This window comes from Centrocercus urophasianus, unplaced genomic scaffold (assembly GCF_019232065.1).
Source record: "Centrocercus urophasianus isolate 14NV4802_14NV808 unplaced genomic scaffold, USGS_Curo_1.0 seq_10, whole genome shotgun sequence".
Lineage (NCBI taxonomy): Eukaryota > Metazoa > Chordata > Aves > Galliformes > Phasianidae > Centrocercus > Centrocercus urophasianus.
In genome coordinates this window covers 55364881-55387636 of record NW_024884142.1, presented here as the reverse complement: position 1 = coordinate 55387636, position 22756 = coordinate 55364881, and the positions used below count along the sequence as shown (strand labels likewise).

The window sequence follows — 22756 nt, the reverse complement described above, 5'->3', positions numbered from 1 at the left end:
TTTACAGAGGATTGAATCTTTCTTTTTTTTTTTTTTTTTTTTTTTTTTCTGTGCCTCTTTTTGTATTAATCAGAGAACCACATTTAAAAGACATTTTTATACTATAACAGACATGAATATTCCAACCAATCTACCAACAGGGTAAAAGAGGAAAAGATAAAGAGATGAAACACTGCAACCAGATGTTAATTAACACCTTTGAGTAACCATAATGCTATTTAAATTATAATAAACAAGTATAGATTTAGTTTTTCCTGAGATACATTTTGATGATGAAATAGTATGGTTCTGTGTATGTTAATTCATTTTTCCCCCAAAGTACCTTTGCTGTTGGTATCCTTAGACACATTAGGGAAGGTGAGTAGTCGACAGTTTTGATGTTGAATCACTTATTCCAACTAGGATTATAGAAAATGGTATGTGAAATGGTTGCAGAGCTATTGGAACTGTATTGTGGCTCTTGAGGTAGCTGAAGGCTGTGCCATCGAACTGATGTCCATGATTTACAGATTTTTTAATTTTTTTTCTTGTCATAGAGAGAAGCTATCTTTGATTACTAATAGAAAAAAAATTGTGTCTGGTTACAAGAAAAAGATACTTTGCATCAATTGTCATGCAGTGAGGAGTTATTCTGAACTCAGTACCTTTTTTTCCCCACTTATTCATTCAGAATAATGAATATTGCATGTAGTAGTTTGCCTGAGGCTCGTTCAGTGTACCAAGAGAATTCTTGTATGGAAAATGACTGCTGTTGCTACGTAGCCACAAGAATAAAATTGCACAATTTGAAAATATGTCTTAGGAGAAAACATTATTTATTTATTAAATTGCTTAGAGTGACTTACAAACCATTTTTACTAATCCTACTACTTCTCTGTGCAGTTGCATCTGGTTCAGTTGCAAGTCCTGCAGTGAAATGCTGTTAGATTTCTGTATTATAAAACAATGGTACCTTCTATTATGTTTTCATTTCTGCTTAACAGAAACCATTCCCCTATATCTTTACCACTTTGGAGCAACGAGGATAAGATTGCATAGCTGGCTGGCGGAGATGTTGCGTAGTTTCTGATTGTCAAAAGCTGCTTTATTTCAGGTTACATTTCTTCAATTTGTCAGTAGTTTTGTCCTATGAAATTCTGTTGTACACAGATGTGGTTTTGAGCTATACATTTAACTGATTGATGACATGCAATGAAGGAAAGCCGCATAGTTAAATGAAGAAGCTAGAAACTGTTATCTAAGTTTTAGACTATTCTATTACTGAATTGGTATGTGTTGGACAATCCCAGTGGCTTCTTCATGCTTTATAAAGAAAGACACTGCTGACATTTAGTGTTTATAAACAATTTTCAGAACAGTGGTTCTCAACAGTACTAGCATATAAATTGCACGGTGAGATTGGATGAATTATTACATGCTTACAGGATGTATATACGATTGGGACATAAGGAAGTGAAAAATTCTGGATATGTCAGACAAAAGACTCATGGATTTATTTATTTATTTATTTAATGGATTAGTGTAGTATTTTAGTGAGGATAAATAAACAAACCAAGAGCAACCCAACCATTCTTTCTCACTGTATTATAGGACTGTGCTACTGCTTTTACAGTGTATCAACCAAACTCTGTAATTTACATCTACAAGTATAAAAATAAGCTAAACTCTGAGTGATGTGGCAGATTTATTTCAGAATTCCTTTGTTACTTAACAAAATATTAAGATTATTTGGTAGTTTTGGCAGGAAGCTAGTCAGTAGTGATGAGAAACATTTGTTTTGAATGGAAAAATTGCATGCGTTAGTAATATTGTCATCTAGGACTCTAATGAGAATGTAGAAACTGTTTCTTTGACCTCATACTTAAGTATTTTCTCAAGAAATGGTGTATCCACAGAAGGAAGTCAGAAGTAATAATCTTTTGTATTTGATGATTTTGATCTAATGATCCAATGAACATTTTATTCTGTCTCTCTTTCACAGGCAAAAACTTTGCCTTGGGTGTGCAAGAGATGTTTGCATACTCTTGTGCACGGCAGATTTCTGAGCTTGCTTTCATGTCTTGGTGCTATGTGTCATCCATAGCACATGCAACTTGCATGAAACTATATAGAGTTCAATCTGATGCCAGGTGAAATTGTCAGTCTTCTTTTGGAGGCTGTACATTATGGTGTTCGTCTAAAATATGTTTAATGAGTTCTATATGAAAACAGACTTTGAATAAAGCACAAATTGTTCTGGGAGGAGAACCAAACTATGAGTTCTTTTCCCAAGAGAATATTCTAACCACAGGGCTGCACTCTTCTTTCTACTCCTAGTTTCATCTCTTAAAGAAAATAGCGAACTTAAGGCTTCTTTTTCAGTTCTGCTACATGTGTTAGACATATTCAGAGCACAGAGCATTCCTTCCAGTTTTTCCACAGAGGATTTTAATTCTATTCTACCTCTTTTTCATATCTCAGCCTACCTTAATCATGAAACTGGGCACCTAGTTCCAAATGAGGGCAGCTTCTGTGCTGTGGCAAAAAGAGAAAAAAAAAGTTAACCCAGACAAAATAGGGAGATTCTTAATAGCTTTAAGTTCCTGCAGGGGTTTTAGGAGTAGATTTGATAGGTCTTTTGAATTCCAGTTTTGGATCTAATGAAGGGAACGGAGGAGGATTAAGATTTTTTTTTTTTTTTTTTTCCAAAAGGAGAAGACCACACAGTGAAGCACGTAAAAGAAGGTGACTTGAGGAAGGAGAGTGGTTAGGCCCTGGAACGGGTTGCCCAGGGAGGTTGTGGATGCCCCGTCCTTGGATGTGTTTAAGGCCAGGTTGGACGGGGTCCTGGGCAACGTGATCTGAATGTGTGTGTTTGGTGGCCCTGCTAGGCAGGGGGGTTGGAACTACATGATCCTTGAGGTCCCTTCCAACCCGGGTGATTCTGTGATTCTGTGATTCTGTGAATTCCCACAAAGGAGAGATTTGTGAAATTCCTTAGTAAAAGCTGTTATGGATACTAATAGTTTAGACAAATTGAAGAGAGACAGAAAATTACTTGCAAGAGAGGTCCACTGAGTGTTATTGAGTAGATAATTGGATTAAACTCAGTAAATCTTGTAAACAGAAAATAGAAGCTGGGGGAATACAGAAGAGGAATGTTACATACACTTGTCCTGTTCTTTCTTTTCAAAGAATGCCCATTTGTAGCCAACACTGCTGAAGACTGGAAACAGGACTATAGGGATCCTGGATCTGAACCAGAACAGTTATTCGTAGGTCTTGCAGTGAGTTCTGCATTTAGGCAAAATTATGGAATTAAAGATTGAAATTTAGCTATCCATTTTGGACTGGATAACATCTTACTTTTCCACAAGAAATTACCCCTGTATATCTCATGTTCACAATTCTTTACATACTGAGTTAAAATTACATAAAGCTAGTAGATTTGAGCCTCCGTGGACCTTAAATATCATATCTTTTGGTCTCTTGCAGGTAATCATTAAATCTCCAAAGGATATATGAATTAAAGTGAATAATTTAATGCAAAACATTGACAGTAACTTGGAAAAGCAAAATGTTTTAAACCTGCCTTTGATTTATGAAATGAAAAAGCCACAGGAGAGATCTCTATACAAAATTTTAATTTGAACTCTATCAAAATATGTTATTTTTGAAAGTAAAGTAAATCAATAATACAAGAAGAAAAAAAATCCATCTGGAAAGATGTACAGCTTTCATCCCCTAATGAAGACCTTTCATATACATATATATTTCATGTGTGTATGTACATTTGTGTCTGTCAATGGCTCCTCGTATGTAGCTGCTGGTTAGGCAACCAGCGTACGTACAGCTGCCCAGAGGTTATGGGTCTTCTATAACTACTAGGTTATATTTAACAGCCTCACATAGTGTCTTGTATAGTCTAGAGAGTCTCAAATGACATGGAGTGGATATGTTTAGATTACAGAATTGCTCTCGGAAAGACTGTTGTTAAATGTAAATTTAGGAGATTGTTTACCATGTGGATTACACAGTATTTTTTCAGAAGTCTGAATGTACTTCTGTAGTTCCCAAAGCAAGGAGTACTAACTTGACATGATATTATACTCAGGGAAGAACATTTTGCAAGACTTTGCAAGTCTACAAGCCAATAAAACAATGGTAATGAAAATTTGTTTACCTATCACTGTTAAGTAGCATGGATGAGGCCATCCTGGACTATGGAAGGCTCTGCTTGCTTTTTGCTTCAGAACTTGTCTGTATAACACACTGATATAACAAAGCCAAAAAAAAAAACAACAACCAACAACCAAACTATGATTGCATAGATTCACAAGTCTTACCTGCAGATATGCATCTCCCACTCATCTGTAGGAAGGATAACTTTGGTAGTTTTCAGGACGTCAGCTGCTGTGAGATGATCAGGCCTTAATTATGGGCAAAATAAATGTTCTGTCAATTTCTGATTTGAAGACAGTAACCTCTTCTGGAGGCTGTTTTTGTTTTTGTTGTTGTTTGTGTTTTGTTTTTTTTTTTGATATTATGTGTATACTGTGTTCTTTGAGTTGAGATTACAGTATCTAAAATTTCACACTGGTGAAACTTCATAAAATGCTTCAGACTTCAAGCAGTGCTGTAGTTTTAATCAGAAAAGTTGCGCTGATGAACCTCTTTGGCTTAGGAAAGAGGAAACTGGTGACACGAAGTTACTGAACAATTGATCTAAAATATTAGGTAAATGACTCGTCCTCATATCTGTCCCATGTAGAATGTATTGACTTAGAAATCCTGTTGCAAGATTAGCATCTTAGGAGATTTTATAAATTCTAAAAAATATGAAATACTAGAGAAATGAGAGGGATGTGGATGTTTTCAGGGTTTTTGTAGTATGTGAACTGAGCTACAGGCCCTGCAGTATTTATTACTGCTAATAACTATATATACTTTTGTATTTTCTTTCAATCAAGCAGCTCCATATTTAATTTTTTTTTAACCTATTTAAGTAAAAAAATGAAATAAAATAATATAGAATGCTCCTGTATTTTCTCAGAATTCCTGCTTTGCTCAAAATCAATGTTTCAAAATACAGGTCATCATGAAGTAAAACTACCTAGAAGTGGAGTCTTTTTTTTAAAAACAAACAAAAAATCTTATTTAGCATTAGTAAAAATGTATTCATCAGTAATCATAATGATTTTAGAGGGATTATGCACTCATTGATTTAAGTGAGGGCACAGTCATGCGAATTTGTCAGTTACTTTTTAGGTTTATCTAATGTCTATTCTGTTTTATGAAGGATGGCTTACTGCAGTTTGGATACTTCAGATAAAAGAAACAGCATGTGCTGAGTGTACAGTTCTGTTTTGCTGCTCAGGAGAAGTAGGTTTGTAACTGAGCTTTTATTTTTCTTATATGAATTTCTTTTATGTTATTTGCAAACATGTTCTAGAAGCGTACACGGACATTCAATGGATCACTCTCTGAAGCACTATAAAAAAAAAGTGGTTCAGTGGGACATAGGTAAAAATACAAACTAGTTTGCATTCAGACCCAAACTGAGACTATTGCAGGATAAAATTTTGTATGAAAACAGTAACTTCTCTGTTCACTTTCAAATGTTTTGTTGATGTGTGCTGTGTGTTGAGGCTCAGACTACATAAGGAGAGATGTTGGCAGTTTTTTATTTTTGAGGCCTAAATATGGGGATTTTTACTGTGGTACATTTAAGTGCACGATCTGTTATTAAGGTAGGCACACAGGAATTGCTGCCATTTTAACGCAAATTGCTGTTCCATCAGCCATGATATTTTGTCTCCAATACCTATATGAAGCTACTTCTATTTCTAAAGAAAAATAAAGTGTAATGTACTTATCCTGGAGTACTGCATCCAGGTCTGAGGCCCCCAATAGAGGAAAGGTGTGGAGCTGTTGGAGTGGATCCAGTGGAGGGCCATGAAGATCAGAAGGCTGGAGCACCTCCCCTATGAAGACAGACTGAGGGAGCTAGGCTTGTTCAGTCTGGAGAAGAGGAGACTGTGAGGAAACCTCATTTCAGCCTTCCAGTATTTAAAAGGGGATTATAAAAAGGAGGGGAAACAACTTTTTACAAGGGTAGACAGTAATAGGACAAGGGGAAATGGTTTCAAGGTCAAGGAATGAAGGTTTAGATTGGATGTCAGAAGGAAATTCTTCACAGAGAGACTGGTGAGGTGCTAGAACAGGCTGCCCAGAAAGGCTGTGAATGCTCTGTCCCTGGAGGTGTTCAAGACCAGTGGGATGGGCCCTGGGCACCTGGTCTAGTACCAGATCTGGAGGTTGGAGGCCCTGCCTGTGGCAGGGGAGAGTTGGAACTTGATGATCCTTGACGTCCCTTCCAACCCAAGCGATTCTATGATCGTATACTCTTCACATTATGGATGAACAACTTCTGATCTTTCTGTCACTCCACCTATTATTTTGGGTTATTGAATTTAACAGTATACTTTTTTATACTTCCCTCTTCTTAATTGAATAATATATATTATGGAAAAATATTTTTCTTCTTATAAAAAGAAAGAAACAGTGCCATTATGGAATTGAGTTAAATAATTTTAGTACTGATTAAATGTGTCATTCTTTGCCAAAATCAGCTAATTTCAAACATTTAGAAGATCATGCTTGATTGTTTGTATGGAAATGTGGAAAAAGTGAGCGAAATATCTTCATAAAAACTCGTAAAAAGCAAAATATTTCTTATTGGTCTTTTGGTATGCAAACAGTCTTTCTTTTGAAAACACTGAATCTTCATATAAAATAAAAATCATTCGTTAAGGAGAGCATAGGTTAATAGCGCTGATAAAAATATATTAACCATATAATATGCGTACATTATTTATGATTTATTACATTCAGTTTCACCATTAGTGTAAGTATATGGTGGACAAGTGTCCCATTGGCAGTTTGCCCCTTTTTGCCTTCACAGAATCATAGAACCATAGAACCATAGAATGGCTTGGATTAGAAGGGATCTCAAGGATCATCAGGCTCCATCCTCCCCATCCCCACTGGCAGGGCCACCAACCTCCATATCTAATACTGGACCAGACTGCCCAGGGCCCCATCCAACCTGTCCTTGAACACCTCCAGGGATAGGGCTTCCACAGCCTCTCTGGGCAGCCTGTTCCAGCACCTCACCACTCTCATAGTAAAGAACTTTCCCCTGACATCCAACCTAAATCTTCCCTCAACTTAAAAACATTTCCCCTTTCCTGCTATTATCTACCCTTGTAAAGAGTTGGCTCCCCTCCTGTTTATAGGCTCCCTTTTAAAGACTGGAAGGCTGCAATAACTTGTGCAAATACACTTTGAGTGTACTTTCATGGTACAACTAAATTAATATAAGGGCTGTCTGCTTCTGGAAAAGGTGATCTCCCTTTCCCCACTCTGGCTATGTACTCCTGCAGCTTCCTCTGTGCTGGCTCAAGAGCTGTACCAGCATGATACTCACCTTTCAGAAAACAACTAAAAGGTTTTTGCAGACATCTTTTGTCAAGCTATCAGACTGGAAAGAAACTTTTGTCAGCGGTTTCCCACTAAATCACTTGAATGTATGACAAAACTATCCTTTTTAAAGCTGTGACTAGCAAGCCAGACTGCCTTTCAGGCTGTCTTTCAGGAATTTGTATTCACTGAATACTGAACAGAGATGTGTTTCCTTTGTGCCTTGCAGATGTTCCCTGACTGCTTTGGGTAAGAAGTGCTCGGCTGGTGCTTGCTGAAATCACACAGAAGCTGCTGAGAGTGAGGCATGCCCAGGCTTATAACCGTCTGCATTGCTCTTGAACTTTGGCACCTAACAAACAGGTTGCAAATCAGTATTTGTAAATCACTTAAAAGCCAAATGCTCTAGTTATAAACACAAATCAAGTTCACCCAAGATCATTACAAGATAGACCAGTTGTACTAGAGTATCTTGCAAGATAATATATTCCACAAAGCTGTGGATAGATGCAAACTAAATAATAGGAACTGTCCCTGTAATTTTCTAATGCCTCAACCATGTTCAGGGATCTATTGGAATATTCAGAGTCTACTGCAATAGGTAAAGTACAACTGCATTCCAGTGCCGTCTCCAGGTATATCGCATTTTCACTACTCGGAGAAGCCTGGAGTTTTATCCACTTCTAGTTCACAAAACAAGCACTTCCCTGTGGAAAATGCTTTCAGTATCTTCACTGATATTCTGTTTTTTCCAGCCATCACTGATGAGGGTGGCTGACACTGGCCTCTGAATACTACCCGCCTTGTAGGAAATGCAGTCTTTGAGGTGTCACATATCTCAATGTTAGATATGGATTCTAACGTGTCACCAGTCTATACAATTCCAATGATGTCAGAACTATTTGTACTCTGCAATGGAAAATCAACAGTAGAGATTCTACACTACCAAACATGTTTGTTTCCTGTGAAGTTTTCTAATCATACCTATCCTACTCAAAAAGTGTGGTAGGACGAACTGTTCGATATTTCCACCTGAATTGGTTCCAATTGGTTACTGTCATTCTCTACGGTGATAGTAACTTGGTTTACAAAGCAATATAACTATATTAGCATTGCAGCATCTATGAGAAATGGGTTTAGTCATCTGGAGCAGGACATCGTTCTGGCAGCAGTGTTTCTTCACATTCTGGACCATGTAAAGATGGACTGGGAGTCTGTGCATGAGTTGTCTTTGCATAGTACTGATCTGTCCTTTTTCTCCATTATGTTTTGTGAATGATACATTAGTGAGATATTGATTAGGGCAAGATTTAATTTAGGAAGTACTATGAATAACCCTAAAATTTAGACACTAAGTAAGGACTGTGATTTCTTGATATTTCCCTCAGGCAAAAAAAAAAAAAAAAAACAACAAAAAGAAATGAAAAAAAACCACAACAAAGTAATTTTAAATCAATTTACTTCAACTGTAAGAAGCCTTTGATAGCAGTGTGTGAAGCTTTTAAAGGTTTCTTGGCTGTAATCACTTTCATGGCAATGAGCTGCCAGTTAACACTAGCCCTGGATAATCTGTAGTTTCAGATCAAATAAGAGTATTCTTGGATTTATCTAATGCCAATGGTTCCTTTTGATTCTGTCAGTTTTTTCTAATTCCTTGCTAATGAATAGTTGCTTCTTCTGTGGCTTTTAGGCTGTTGTACTGTTGGATTTTGTATTTCACAGACTCTTAGGAGTGGAAAACCTATAGCTTTGATGGGTTTCTGAACTTACAAGAGAGACTGTATTGCAAAAAGAAACATTGCATGAAATTATTGACTACTCTGTTTCAGGAAAACCTCCATCTTGTTGCACAAAACAATGAAAATGGTAGAAGAACAAACAAAGATAGGGGAATGCTGAAATAATAAATAACTTTGACCTTTTTTTTTTCTTTTTTTTTTTTTTTCCTCTTGCTGACATCCAGTTGTGTCCTTTGATCTTTCCTGCCTTAAACAAGCTAATATCTGCCAAGAGAGTGCAACTGTTACTGAATCACCAAGGTCCTATTTGTTCCGCTTGACAGATGACAATGCATTTTTGTACTTCCAAAGAAGCATAGAAGTAACTTTGAAAGCTTTCATTAACCAGAAGCCTAGTTCTTTCTCATAGATAATTTTTGAATTTTTTTTTTTGCATGAGTTTTATTTCTCATCTCCTTGAGCATACTGCAGATAACTGTGATGTCATTTTCTGCTTGATGCTGGTTAGAAAGCACTGAAGTTGTATGATTTTGTTGTTGCTCATTATCTATACTGCTTTGTCAGGAACTGAAGTCTTCATCAACAGTAACATATTGATGATTCAGTTATATGATTAAGGCTGTTAGGGACCTCTGGAGGTCATCAGGTCCAACACCCCGCTCAATCAGGAAAACCTGGAGCAGATTGCTGATCCTTTGAACAAATCTCTGTTAATGCTAATTCCTTAGTTCTATATAGATTTCTTGTGCTTAAAGTTGAATTGCTTGAATCTCAATCAAAAGATTTTATATTTTGAGTTTAAAAAGCAGATTTCAGTTGTATTAAATAAATACAACCTTATAATGGGAGCAGGAGATAACAGATGTATTTGAATTCTCTGAAGAAATAGTGAACTCTTCTTTAAGGGTGCTACTTCCAGTCACTAGGATAAAGATGGATATTTAAATCAATGCTATTAAGTAACCATTCTTTGTTCCAAATGTACACAATACTTAACAAGAACCTTCTGACTGTGATCATAGGTTCTCCCAAGAATTGCTGTAGAACTTTTGCATTGCTTTCAGGTTCAGATTGCATTGACTATGCTTGTAGAGTTGTTAAGTCAGTTTTAAAATTGGACTTTTTTTTTTTTTTTTTTTTTTCAGTAAGAAGTATACCTTATATCACAGAAACAGAAGTTTGGAAAGCTTGCAACTTATTCCCAAAGGATGACATACAGCTTCTATGGCTGTTAATTTTGGACTTCCCTTATGGTTGGAGATGATGTGTGTGAGGATCAGAGACTTAGGCCATGATCCAGCAAAGCACTTAAACTCATTTTTAATTTAGCTCATCATGATCAGTTCTACAGAAGATAGTGACTGATTCATAATAACATGGAAAATATATTGCAACCTTATTTGAGATTACATATGTGATACATTCTCTATCACATTTATTTATTTTTACTTTAAAATCTTAAAGTATCGGAAAATATCTTATAAGGACTTATTTCAAAATCTTCTTGAGCCTGCATGTCTTTAGTGTAACTGTTTTGGAAGAAGCTGTTATTTAGTTTCAAAACTAGATGTTTTTACATTGATGATATATTTCTGCTATTTAAAGGGAATCATATCAGCTGAGGGAGCATGTTACTGAGTCTAGTAATCAAGATGGGTTGATTATTTTGTAAGAATTAAGAAATTCAGATTCATCGTTTTTAAAAGTGCAAGAAAATAGAAAATACAGCTCCTGTTTACGAAGAACTGATGAATTGTTAACTCATGGCACATACACAATACTTTTTCTGTTCAGTATATTGAATTCGCTGTTTTATTTAGGATCTGCACAGAATGACTGCAGTCAGTACTTTCCCTGATGGACATGACTGTCTTTAATGAACAGTTTGCTTTTCTAGAGCATATAGATGAATGACCTGGAACATCAGTGAGTTACTCAGATATGTTGCTGGACAATAACAAGCCAGTTGACATCAGCGAGAAAATACAAAATATTTTCTAACAACGCTGATTAGATCAATGACTGGTAACTTTGTAGGCTTTTCCTTCTTGACTTAAGATTAATGAGAGTAGGCCCAGAGAAGAACTGAGACACCATCCTTATGTCATATTGGCAATAATTCAATAGTTCTGTGATAACGTGTAGTTGCATAGAGGGAAGATAAGCGGACTTAATTAATGTGCTGGTTGCAGATTATTCACAAATATGGGTAGCCTTGCTTGCAATACCAGAGAAGAAAGGCTAGTAATGATTATCCAAAGACAATCATTTCTCTGAAGATACCAGGCTAATGATAGCTGACCTTGAGGTATTCCTGTAGTTGAGAATAGGACACTGAAGCAACAAGACTTTACGAGGTTATCTCATCAAAAGTTATCTTGGCCTCACAGTCCCAATAGGTATAATTTTTTGAGATATTAGGACTAGCTTCACCACAAGGACTTCCGCTGGAAGGTTAGCTTCTAGCAAGCAAATGTGAATGTGTGAGATATTAATACACAGTATCATTCAGTACTGTTACTAGAAAAAAAGAGTGAAGAAACTAAGCCATAGCCATGTAGATTGATTCTACACAGTCTTCTGGCTCGAAGTTAGGCTTTATCTTCTAAATACTTGGGTGCTCTGGTCACATTTACTGTATGAAACCCTTTTATAAATGGAAAATCATTGACAGAGGGAACTGCAGAAGTTGTGTCAGATTGACTTTTTTGATGTAGAAACTTACCTCCATCGAAATAGGCAGCTGGCTTTATTTTATCCGAACAAGAAGAGCTGGTTAAGAGTTTACCACCTCAGCATGTCTTGGTACATGCTTCATGTTCATATATATATGTGATTTACTTCTGGGAACAGGCAGGTCTATTAATATGAAATGATGTCACAAAGGTAGTTTGTGTCTAGACTGGAGCATTTTACTGAGATGATGAGAAGGTACTGATAGGACAATAATTATCTTTTATGTCTTAGTTCTTACTATTAGATGGTCTCAGTTCCCTTAATTCTTAAGACATTGATCACGCTAGTAAATAGATAAACTAAGGGGAAGAGTGTATTTGCTCATGGAACTTTCTTAGTTCTTACCTAATTTGTGAAGAATAGCAAGCCAGTTGATAAAGACAGATATCTTGAAAATCCATAAAATGGGATCTTGATATCAAGCATCTGTGGAGAACAAGAAGCGAAGTAGACTATGAAGAAAGTAATTAATATTTTCTGTTCAAAGATTTTGTGGTGAGTCTGTTTGTTAGATTCACAGAATAATTTAAATTGGAAGGGAAGCCAAGATGTCATCTCATCCAAACTGCTCAAAGGAAGTCCATTTAGACCACTTTGCTCAGGGAACTTTTCAGCTGAGTCTCAGACTCACGGGATATGAATTCCATAGCCTTTCTGAGCAACATCTTTTATTTGACCACGTTCCTGGTAAAAAAGCCTGTATTCTTAATATCTAATTGGAATTTAAAATGGTGTGCCATGTCTCCTGTTGTGTCTTAGCCTGTCACTGTGCACACTGAAGAAGAATCTGGCTTTGTCTTCTCTGTATTCTCTGGTCAGATAGTTGTAAGTTGCAATAAGTTCTCCTCTCAGATTTTTTTTTTTTTTTCTGCAATTTGAGCAAGCCTTACAACGTGAAGCTGTCCTCATACACCAGGTGCCCAAATGCTTGGGGTCCTTGGAATTCATTCTTGTACTGACAGACTGAGAATGGAGTAAGGTAACAGGAAGTCTAATAGTCTGAGGCTTATTGAAGTGCAGAGATAACAAAATGGTGAAGCAGATTTTTTTTTGTTTTCCAATTCTGTTAGCTAACGTCTTTTGAACATCTTTTGAAATAATAGAATTGGACCTGTTTTAGCTATCTATTACACTGTAACTCAAAGCCACAGCAAGACATATTAAAAAAAAAGTAGTCTTCAGGTGGTGATTACAGTGTAGTATTTAAGATAATAGATCTGAGATAGTTTACATGAGAAGAAAATCATCACGTGTATTTTGCATGTCCATGGGCACAATTCCACAGGAATATTTGCATACAAGTGTTTAAACCTGAAATCTGAGAGGCTGTTGTTGATGCCTAGTATATTGTCACAAATTTGGCAGGAAAAGGAGTATTGAGAAATAATGCTGTGAAGCCAATTAATTATGAAATATGACTGATTAGCAAATGGAGCTCATATGCCTTAAGAAAACCTGCTGAAACAGTGGAACTGTTTTGGGGGAATGTAAGGGGAAAAGGAGTCCGGGGGAGGAGAGTGCTTAGTTGTGGTCTACAATCTGTTCTTTCATGTCAGAAAAGGTTTTGTGTTTTTTTTTTCTTTTTTTTTAATTTTAGCTAAAAATGGTATAGAATAATAGATTCATAGAACAGCTTGGGTTGGAATGGACCTTAAAAGTCATCCAGTTCTAACTCTTCTGCAGTGGGCAGGGTTGCAAATCACTAAGTAAGGCACTAGATCAGACTTCCCCCTATCCAACATGGATTTCAACACCTCCAGAGATGTGTCATCCACAGTTTCTCTGGACAACCTGTGCCAGTACCTCACCACCTTTGGACTGAAAAATTTCTAATATCTAATTTAAATTTTCCCTCTTTTAGTTTAAAACCACTCCCCCTTGTCTTATCACTATCAGAGAAAGTAAAAAGTCGGTCTCTCTCCTGTTTATTAGCTCTGTTCAAGTACTGGAAACCACAATATGGTTTTCCTGGTGTATTCTCCTCTTCAAGCCAAGCTAGACCAGCTCCCTCAGCCAGTCTTCAAAGGGGAGGTGCTTCAGCTCTCTGATCGTCTTTGTGGCTTCTTCTGGACCTGTTCCAACAGTTCTACATCTTCCTTGTCCAGGCCTGAGGTCTGCAGTGCACGGTTTACCTAGATGTTTTTTACTGCATTATTGCAGATTGCTCTGTATAGTTTTCTGACCTGTTTTCAACCCATTACATTTAGGCGATCAGAACAGTACTCGGTTGATATATTTTATACTAACAGTGCTGTAAAAAGTAAAGGTAGTGAAAGTAAAAGTAACAAAGTAAAGTAATAGTAAAAGTATATACTAATAGTGCTTTTTTAAAGAGTTATACTTCTACAGAGTGGTGTAGGGGTGTACAGTGGCATGTGCCGGTTAGCCTGAAATCACCCCAGGGTACTTGGAGGTTAAACTAAATTAAGAATTTGCAAACATGGAAGACAGATATTACAGCTACATATTTATAATGGTATCTTCTTTATGCTGTCCTAGTTAAGACACATACTTAACTCATACTAAAACGGTCATTTCTTGTCTGAAATCCATAGTGTCAGACTGGAGAAGCTGGCTTGCTTGTGTAACTGGTCTTTTTTTACTTATTTAAAAATCTCTCTTTCCAACTACATCATACCTACATCTCTTCTCCAAGACATCTTACTCCTAGTTTTAAGGAGTTTGTGTCCTCAAACTCTGCTCTGGCAACTATAAATATATTATGTATAGTTGTCTTCCTCACCTAGCTGAGCAGTGCTGCAATTTTGTGCTCAACTGCGTACTTTGCATCTCACAAACAAAATTTTCAGTCACACTTTATATCACCACATAAATGAGACTAACCTTTCATGACTGTTTTTGGGAGTGCAGACATGATAATATTTGGTCATTTTGAAGGTGTCTCACTCCATATTGTAAGCTGTCTTCTTTCTGAAGAATTACAAAGTCTTTTTTCAATCTCTTTTCAAAATGCTAATTCATGGTAATTTATCACTCATTATCAATTTGTCTTTGAAATAAACACAATAAATTAGTATGAATATGGTATACTCCGTTCCACATTTTCTTTTCAGAGCTAATTCTTCCTTTTTTTTTTTTTTTTTGAAGGAAGGCTAGATCCATGAGGAATGACCTGTTATAATGCTGCATTTGTGATTAAGCAAAGTATAGTTCTTAATGTCAAATCATAGTACTGTGGTATTGCTTGCCTACCAGTGAGCACCTTTGCTCACAAGTGGTTAACGTTTTCCTTCAGAAAGCAGAGATGTCTTTTTTCTTCTTTTCTTTTTTCTTTTTTGTCTGCATGGAAACATCTGCTAACCCTCTGAAACCTCAGTATTTGCTAATATCTTTTGAGTTTGTCCAGAGTACTCAGGTATTTTGGCCCATTTTATATATGTAGTAAGTCATTTATCCTGTATGAGTTGGGCATAATTGTTTAGTGCTATCCTCTCCTATCTTTGTTAGGCACGAAAACACAGGAGAAATACAAAAGCAAGTTATATTACAGCATGTCTTCTCTGACTTTAAGACAGGGCATTTCTATACATTGTTTTCTAATGGAAAGGAAGTTGGTGTCCCGTTCAATTTGTAGGTCTGGGGACTGAAGTTCAGCATTATAACTGGCAAAATAATCTGCACTGAAGTCCAGACTCTTACTCTTCTCCAGGTGGGTAATGAAGGGGGAAAACTTTCAGTCTGTGTACTTACCTGGCTGGTAGCATATCAGCCATTCTTATGTGAAGAATGCCCAGTCTTGTCATTACTAGCATCTGAGAGAGAAAAGAGCAGGTTCAGTCAGGAAGAGCTTTAATAAATCTTAACTTTGAAAAAGCAGCAATTTTTTCAAAGGTTTAAAAATTATCCAAATGTGGATTGTGTTCTTTCCAGTTGACTCAAATTCTTTCAAGTCATTCTCTTTGAGCTCGTCACTGACATGTAAGATTTCCACCTGAGTCGTGAAAATCTGATTACATCATAAATACCTGTAAGCAAAGTCTTAAAATGTTATGCGTTAGAATGCTATACCAGCAACTATGATGACATCCCAACCTGATGTTTCTTTTGACTGCACAGATAATTTCACGTGAAATATATAAGATCCTTTCACACAGAGTACTGGCAAAACTAAATATATATCTATATGTATAGTATATAGTATATCTAAATGACATAAAGTAATGACCGTGCATATGGAATAATTGTATTTCACAGCTTCCTGTTTGGAATAATAAGTATTTAGAGCAAATGCTTTCAAATTCTCTAATTACATTTGGCATGTGTGAAAACAGAAACTCCTCTTTTAACTGTAAAGTCAACCTGAAATGTTAATGTTGAATTCAGAACCTTGGGTTCACTGTTTTTTGTGCCATGACTGGATTTGGTAAATTATTTGAGGGGGAGGTAGAGGGGAAAGGTATACATTCTCATACTGATTTATAACAATTTTAAATGTTATAAACTGACAGTAACAGATTGAAAAGCTTGTCTCTGCAAAGAGCCTAAAGAACTTTAAAACATACCTCATACTATGCCTAGTGGTATCAAGAGCTTTATTCTTCTTCTACGGAGATTTATAAAGCAGTAGGGTAGATGGTGCTGTTCCCCAGCTGTCTATCTTGAGGAGTTTCCTCACTGGACTAAACACAACATAATTTCTCTGTAATGCTACAGTGGAATCTTGGAAAAACATAATGTTCCTCCTGTTATGTGCAAAAGATTCTTCTTTAATTGCAGCATCTAAAAAAAGCTTCTATCTTTTTAGTTGTGGAATCGAAGCAATGAAGTTTATGGTCTCTCACTGTCAGCAGATTTATGGAAAATTTATAGTATATCTTCTCAGTTACCACTTTCTGTTGGAACACTTACTAAAGCTAGCACTGAAAAAAGCCACCAACAACCAAGGCAGGATTAGGAGTTTTGCTAACTTTAAAGATTCTCATTATTTGAATAGTTTAATTATACAGTTTTTACTTTCATCTCCTTTTCCCTCGAACAGCTGTTTTATCTTTCCAAGAATCAAGAATTTGTTCAATTTTCTGTTGTTCAGAAACAGTTGGGGCTGTTTCTTCCTCAAATTCTTTCGCTTTTTTGTTCTCCCTATAAATTGGGCTTGTTCTGTTACCATAACCTGATTGACTTTCTGGACTTTTAGTTGGTACAAAATTGATGACAGCAGTGGGAATCCTCAGGCCTTCTTTTAGTTACTTAGATAAGTTAACATAATATTTTCTATATGTTTTTTCATGCTTGCTTTTTCTGTTAATGAGTTCATTTTGCTAGTGCACCTTTCTTTGTAATCTGTGGAAGAAGGCTGCTTCACTTTTAAACTACGTTCCAAATTTGAAGTGAAAATACGTGCATGTTTTCTGCTATGTTAAGAATTCTGAATATGATTTAAGATCCTCCTGTTTCTAGCTGGCAAGGGTATTGGTCTGATGGTCCAGTTGAGCCAAACTCTGCTAGTTTAATCTGATCAGTATAGTTGGTTGTCTGCAAAAAAGCACAGAAATGCAAAAAGTAGAAGAAAACTGTGGTCATCAATGAATTGAAATGAGCAGAATTTGCCTTCAGAAATATATCAAAGTGTTATTCAGCTCTAAATTATGTAATTTTAACCACAGAAGTGCAATTTCCGTTTAATGTTTCTAGGTATAACATTTTATTACTGCAATTTAGAGTGAAATCCTCACTGCAGAATCTGAGTTGAGCACTGGAACTCTGATTTAACAGGGAAAGAAAAATGGACTGAGATGTTAAAAAGGAAAGCATAGAGTTTAGTAAGCCACTTTCACGCAATTAGTTCATTTCTCATTTCTATGGCAAAGAGTGTTTAAATCTTCACCGATTCATAAGCATCTTTTTATTCAATCTCACTAAAAATCACTGGGTGGAAGAAGTAACTTTTGTTTTGACCTTCCAGGCCAACATCAGTAGTGCTCCTCAGGTATAGGGACTCTCCTGTTTTTCAGTATTCTATAATTGCCAATCTGTGTTTCCTTCCTGCATGCCTATCATCAAGACCCTGGAGTGTGTCCAGAGAGGGGCAGCAAAGGTGGTGAGGGGTTCGGAGCAGAAATCTTGTGAGGAATGGCTGGAAGAACTGGAATTGTTTAGTCTGGAGAAGAGGAGGCTCAGGGTAGACTTTGTTGCTCTCTACAGCTATCTGAAAAGTTGTTGTGAGATGGAGGTTGGCCTCTTCTCCCTCGTGATTACTGATAGGACTAGAGGAAGTGGCCTCAAGTTGTGCCAGGGGAGATTCAGTTTGGATGTCAGGAAAAATTTCTTATCAGAAAGAGTGGTGAGGTATTGGAACAGGCCAGGGAGGTGGTGGAGTCATCATCCTTGGAGGTGTTCAAGAAATGTTTATATTTCTTGTTGTAATAAGGGACATGGCTTAGCAGGAAAATGTTGATGGTAGGTGGGCAGTTGGACTGGATGATCTTGGAGGTCTTTTCCAAGCTTAGTGATTATATGACTGTATGATTCATGTACAAATAATTAAATCATTATTTCTTCAGTCATATCTGAAAAACACAACAAAAAAAACCCCAACAATCCTGTATCTGGTACAAACCTACAATGTTTTCAGAGTCTGCAGGACCAGTTTCCCTCAATATTTTATGGAGGTATGTGAAAGACTGGGATAGATGACTTTCTCCTGTGGAATGTTCTCCACAACGCCCCCCAAAATATAAGACCTTCATTTAGGTGACAGAAACATATATGGGAGCTTTATTGCACCTGAAAACACAATAGTGGAGAAATGCCTAAATCTATAAGATATAAGGTGGATTTCCCACTAGTGTGGTATTTTTTGAACACTTCTGTCTAGCATTGGAAATGAAGATATTGTAGCTTGTTCTTATTTTCATTTACTCTACAGCTACTACCTGTGATTTAAAAAAAAACAAAACTGTATGAGGAAAGCCCATCTCTTTGAGGTCATATATAAATCCCATGTGAAGTGGGATTTAGTGTAACCAAGTTTTTGAATAGACTGTTGGTATCCACTGGTGAAAAATACAAAATCTTATTGCTATATCCGGTACATATTTCCATATTGTATTAAAAATGTATAAAATGTGACATGCAATAGATTAGTGAGATTGAACTGAGTGGTGGACTAAGTCCTGGTTTTAAGGCACAAAGAACAGGATTTAGAAACTAAAGTCTCTTTCCTGGCCAAGCCCACAAGCTAACACATTCAATGTCATCTATAAAGTAGGATGAAGCTCTATGTTACTTTGGAGCAAGTAGGGTAGTAATCACCATACAGGACAAGGAAGATAAACACTTTTGATAATATGTTTCATTTTACAGGCTTTTTTTTTTTTCTTTTTAAAATGTCTGTGTTTTTCTAATATGCAGGTTAAAAAAAATGCTTTTATGCAATATGCACAAATAAAAAATTCACCTTCTTCCTAGAATTTTGCTTGATTAACCAGCTCCACATCCCTCCCCCAGTCCTTATTCTTTCTTTTACCCTTGTTCTTATTCTACCCAAAAACAAACTAAAAAGAAAATAATATTTGAGGCAAACATTACAGAGTGGTATCCCAGAAATTTCTAGCTTGTTCGCGAGATTTGGTGGTACTGAGATGTGTGCCAGGCTATATGTTGCATGGATACTGCAGTTATTTATTTCTGAGCCCTTGTAGGGGCAGTACAGCAACTTTTCACACTGGTCTATTGAAAATTGTTCATAGGGTCTTTGGTTAAATGCTGTGGTGCAGACATGATGCTGCTTTACTTAACACTACAGTGTGTTTCAGTGTTGTTTTTGTATGGTAGAAATTTTAAATAATTGTCTTTGTGATAATACAGAATCCTCCCAAAATAATTCATGACATTTAAAAAAAATTGCATATAAAGAGCACTGAGGTTGCACAGGAAACACTCAGAAATCAGCTCTGTGTGCACACGCTTCTATCTCCCCTCTTATGCACAGCTATTATGTTTTAATGTTTTATTACGTGTCAATGTAGTATTTCTGAAATAGCATGCACATCAGATAATGCTTAACATAAAAATTTAAAGTCTGTTTTGTAGTATACATAAGAAGTGGGCACTTCATATGGCAGACAGGTTCGCATTAATTCTCAGATTATGCAGCATAATATGAGACAACGCTTCTTCTGTGTATTACTGAAGCACGAAATGAATCTATAAGAGTGACTGACCTTAAACTCATAACTGCCATTCATTTCAGACTGTGTAGCCCAGCAGACAGGCTGTTGAGAGCTATACTTGCTTGCTGTTTTGTGAGTCTCTGCAGATGCACATTCACCCACTTTATGCAAACAGGCACACACTCTTTTTTTTCCTCTCACACTCTCTGGCATATTTTCAGAATAACTCTTCGACGACTTTGTGAACTTCTGGGTATGATTGTCTCATTATTATTAATTTTTTTTTTTTTTAAACTGGGAACATGTTTAGTTCAGTGTTATTTAAACAGGCTTATCTCTTTGATCAAAGTCTACAATCTGAAATTTGAACAGGGTAGGGAGGGTGGTGGGGAGGGTGAGGAAATCAATCAAGTACATATTTATATGGTACTGCTGTCTTAGCTGCATGTCTGTGGAGGTACAAACATATATATTACTTCAGTGTAATCTTGAAAATATAAGTCACTGCTTTTTTAATAGAAGTTCTGAAACACCGTATTATTACTACGATAAAAAAGATTATAGTAAACTTATCTAGAAGCTATTAGTGACCTGTACATTATATTTTTGTGTTTTTTTGAAGGTTGAATTGAATAACTGTGGAGCTGTTTAAATATACCATAGGCTTTGCTCATATTCAAATCATGCTAACTGGAGTCCATATATTAATGTGTTTAGGGTCAACATTAACTTATTTAACTGAGTGAACCGCAGACCACAGCAATAATGCTAGAGAACTTGGGACAGTTTTTGAAGGTTTTCATTTAGCTGGTTCAGAAGAACTGGTTTGTGAAAAGTTAAAATTATATGGCATGAGATTGCAAGATGAGGCATGCATGCCACACCTTTTCATTATGTCCTTTCTCTTTTCTTTTTTTTCCCTAAAGATAACTTTGAGAGTTAGTTCAGTTTATTTTAAAACTGATTCCATTCAAGTACTTTATTTTCCAGTTGATTGCAAAATCTAAGCTTGCTGAGCTTTGTTTTTGTGGGAATAGAAAAATAATAATCCTGTATTCGTTTTTTATGCACTGAAATCATTCTTCCCAGTTTCTAAGATCTTACTGTGTCAAAGTCTGAAGGATGCTTTGCTTCATTTTACAAGCTAAAACAGAAACGGACAAAAATGTATGGGCTAATCTAATTCTTTTCCTCACTTTTTAATGTAAATTTTCACTTCAGCTAGTTCAGGTTGCTATTGCTGATAAAGCTTGTAATAAACCTTTTCTCCTACGCAGATCTTTTACATTCTTTAATTTCTGTTAGCTAGTTTTTTGAAGGAGGCTGGTTACACACACACAGACGCATGCGCTTGCACACGCGTTTTGCTTTGCCATATCTCAGTTACAGCAGAGTCCTACCCAGGGTCATTACAATGTACACATTACATATTTCTAGCAAACATGAAAATGAATCAAGCACGGAGAGATAAGAACAGATAGATTGGAGCCTGCTGAGGAAATAAAAGGCAATAATCTGGCTGACCACTGGGCTAGTCTTCCTGGTCTGATTTCAGCGTCCTTTCCCGTTAGCTGCTGTGGAGCGCTGGCTGCCCTGCAGTGAAAAATGACTAGCAAGAATAAAGTAACATTTAGTGGGACAATTGTTTGGTGTAACTCCAAAACTAATTGTTTCTGAAGTGATGTTTAAATCAGCGTCGGCACAAGGCAAGAGCCCCTGGCTCACAGCCAGCACCTTGTAACGCATATTAGCGCAGATGAGGAGTTCTCAAAAGTTACAGGGAGAGGGAGAGGGAGAATGCGCCTTTCCAGTGCTCACCCTGCATCTGTTTGTATACTCCTCCTTGCCGAGATCAGAGGAATACCTGTGCAGTGCTGCTTTATTTATTATGATTTCTGCTGAGCCTCAGAATAGGTTCTGGTGTTTTTTTTAGGTGGACTGCCAGCTGCCGATCTCGCTGTTGACAGGAAAAGCAGATATGTTCCTTGCTCACTGCCATTAGCAATGACCATGACCCTTCACACCAAAGCCTCTGGAGTTACCCTGCTGCACCAGATTCAAGGCACTGAACTGGAGACTCTAAGCAGACCTCAGCTGAAGATTCCCCTGGAACGATCGCTCAGCGACATGTATGTGGAAAGCAACAAAACAGGAGTTTTTAACTACCCAGAAGGGGCCACCTACGATTTCGGTACAACCGCTCCAGTGTACGGCTCTACTACGCTCAGTTATGCCCCTACTTCTGAATCTTTTGGGTCCAGCAGCCTGGCAGGATTTCACTCTCTGAACAATGTTCCACCAAGCCCAGTGGTGTTCTTGCAAACAGCACCCCAGCTCTCACCCTTCATCCATCACCACAGCCAGCAGGTACCCTACTACCTTGAAAATGAACAGGGCAGCTTTGGGATGAGGGAAGCTGCTCCTCCAGCCTTCTATAGGTAAGTGCAACAGAGAATTTATCTTTCTTTAAGTAGCTATGCTGAGAAATGAGAACGTTGAAATATGTCTGCCCCACACTTTCATTTTTGTGTAAAGGACTGTGTAATCTCGGGGAATCATCCATGATATCCAGACCATAAAAATAGCAGAGGATAAAACAAAACTGTAACTCACAGCTTACTGTGCCTGTGAGCTGTAAATTTTGAAAACTGTAAGTAAATGGGAAACAAATTAGATAATGAGTGTAAA

At 36.9% G+C, this 22756-nt stretch overlaps 1 protein-coding gene across 1 annotated transcript in view; it reads left to right on the top strand.

The window, feature by feature from the left end:
• ESR1 (estrogen receptor 1) overlaps positions 1-22756 on the top strand; it is a 156469-nt gene that overhangs the window by 29646 nt on the left and 104067 nt on the right. Inside the window, 1 exon segment of the mRNA XM_042839647.1 lies at positions 22002-22506. Coding sequence (XP_042695581.1) covers positions 22073-22506 — 434 coding nt within the window. The 5' untranslated portion in view covers positions 22002-22072.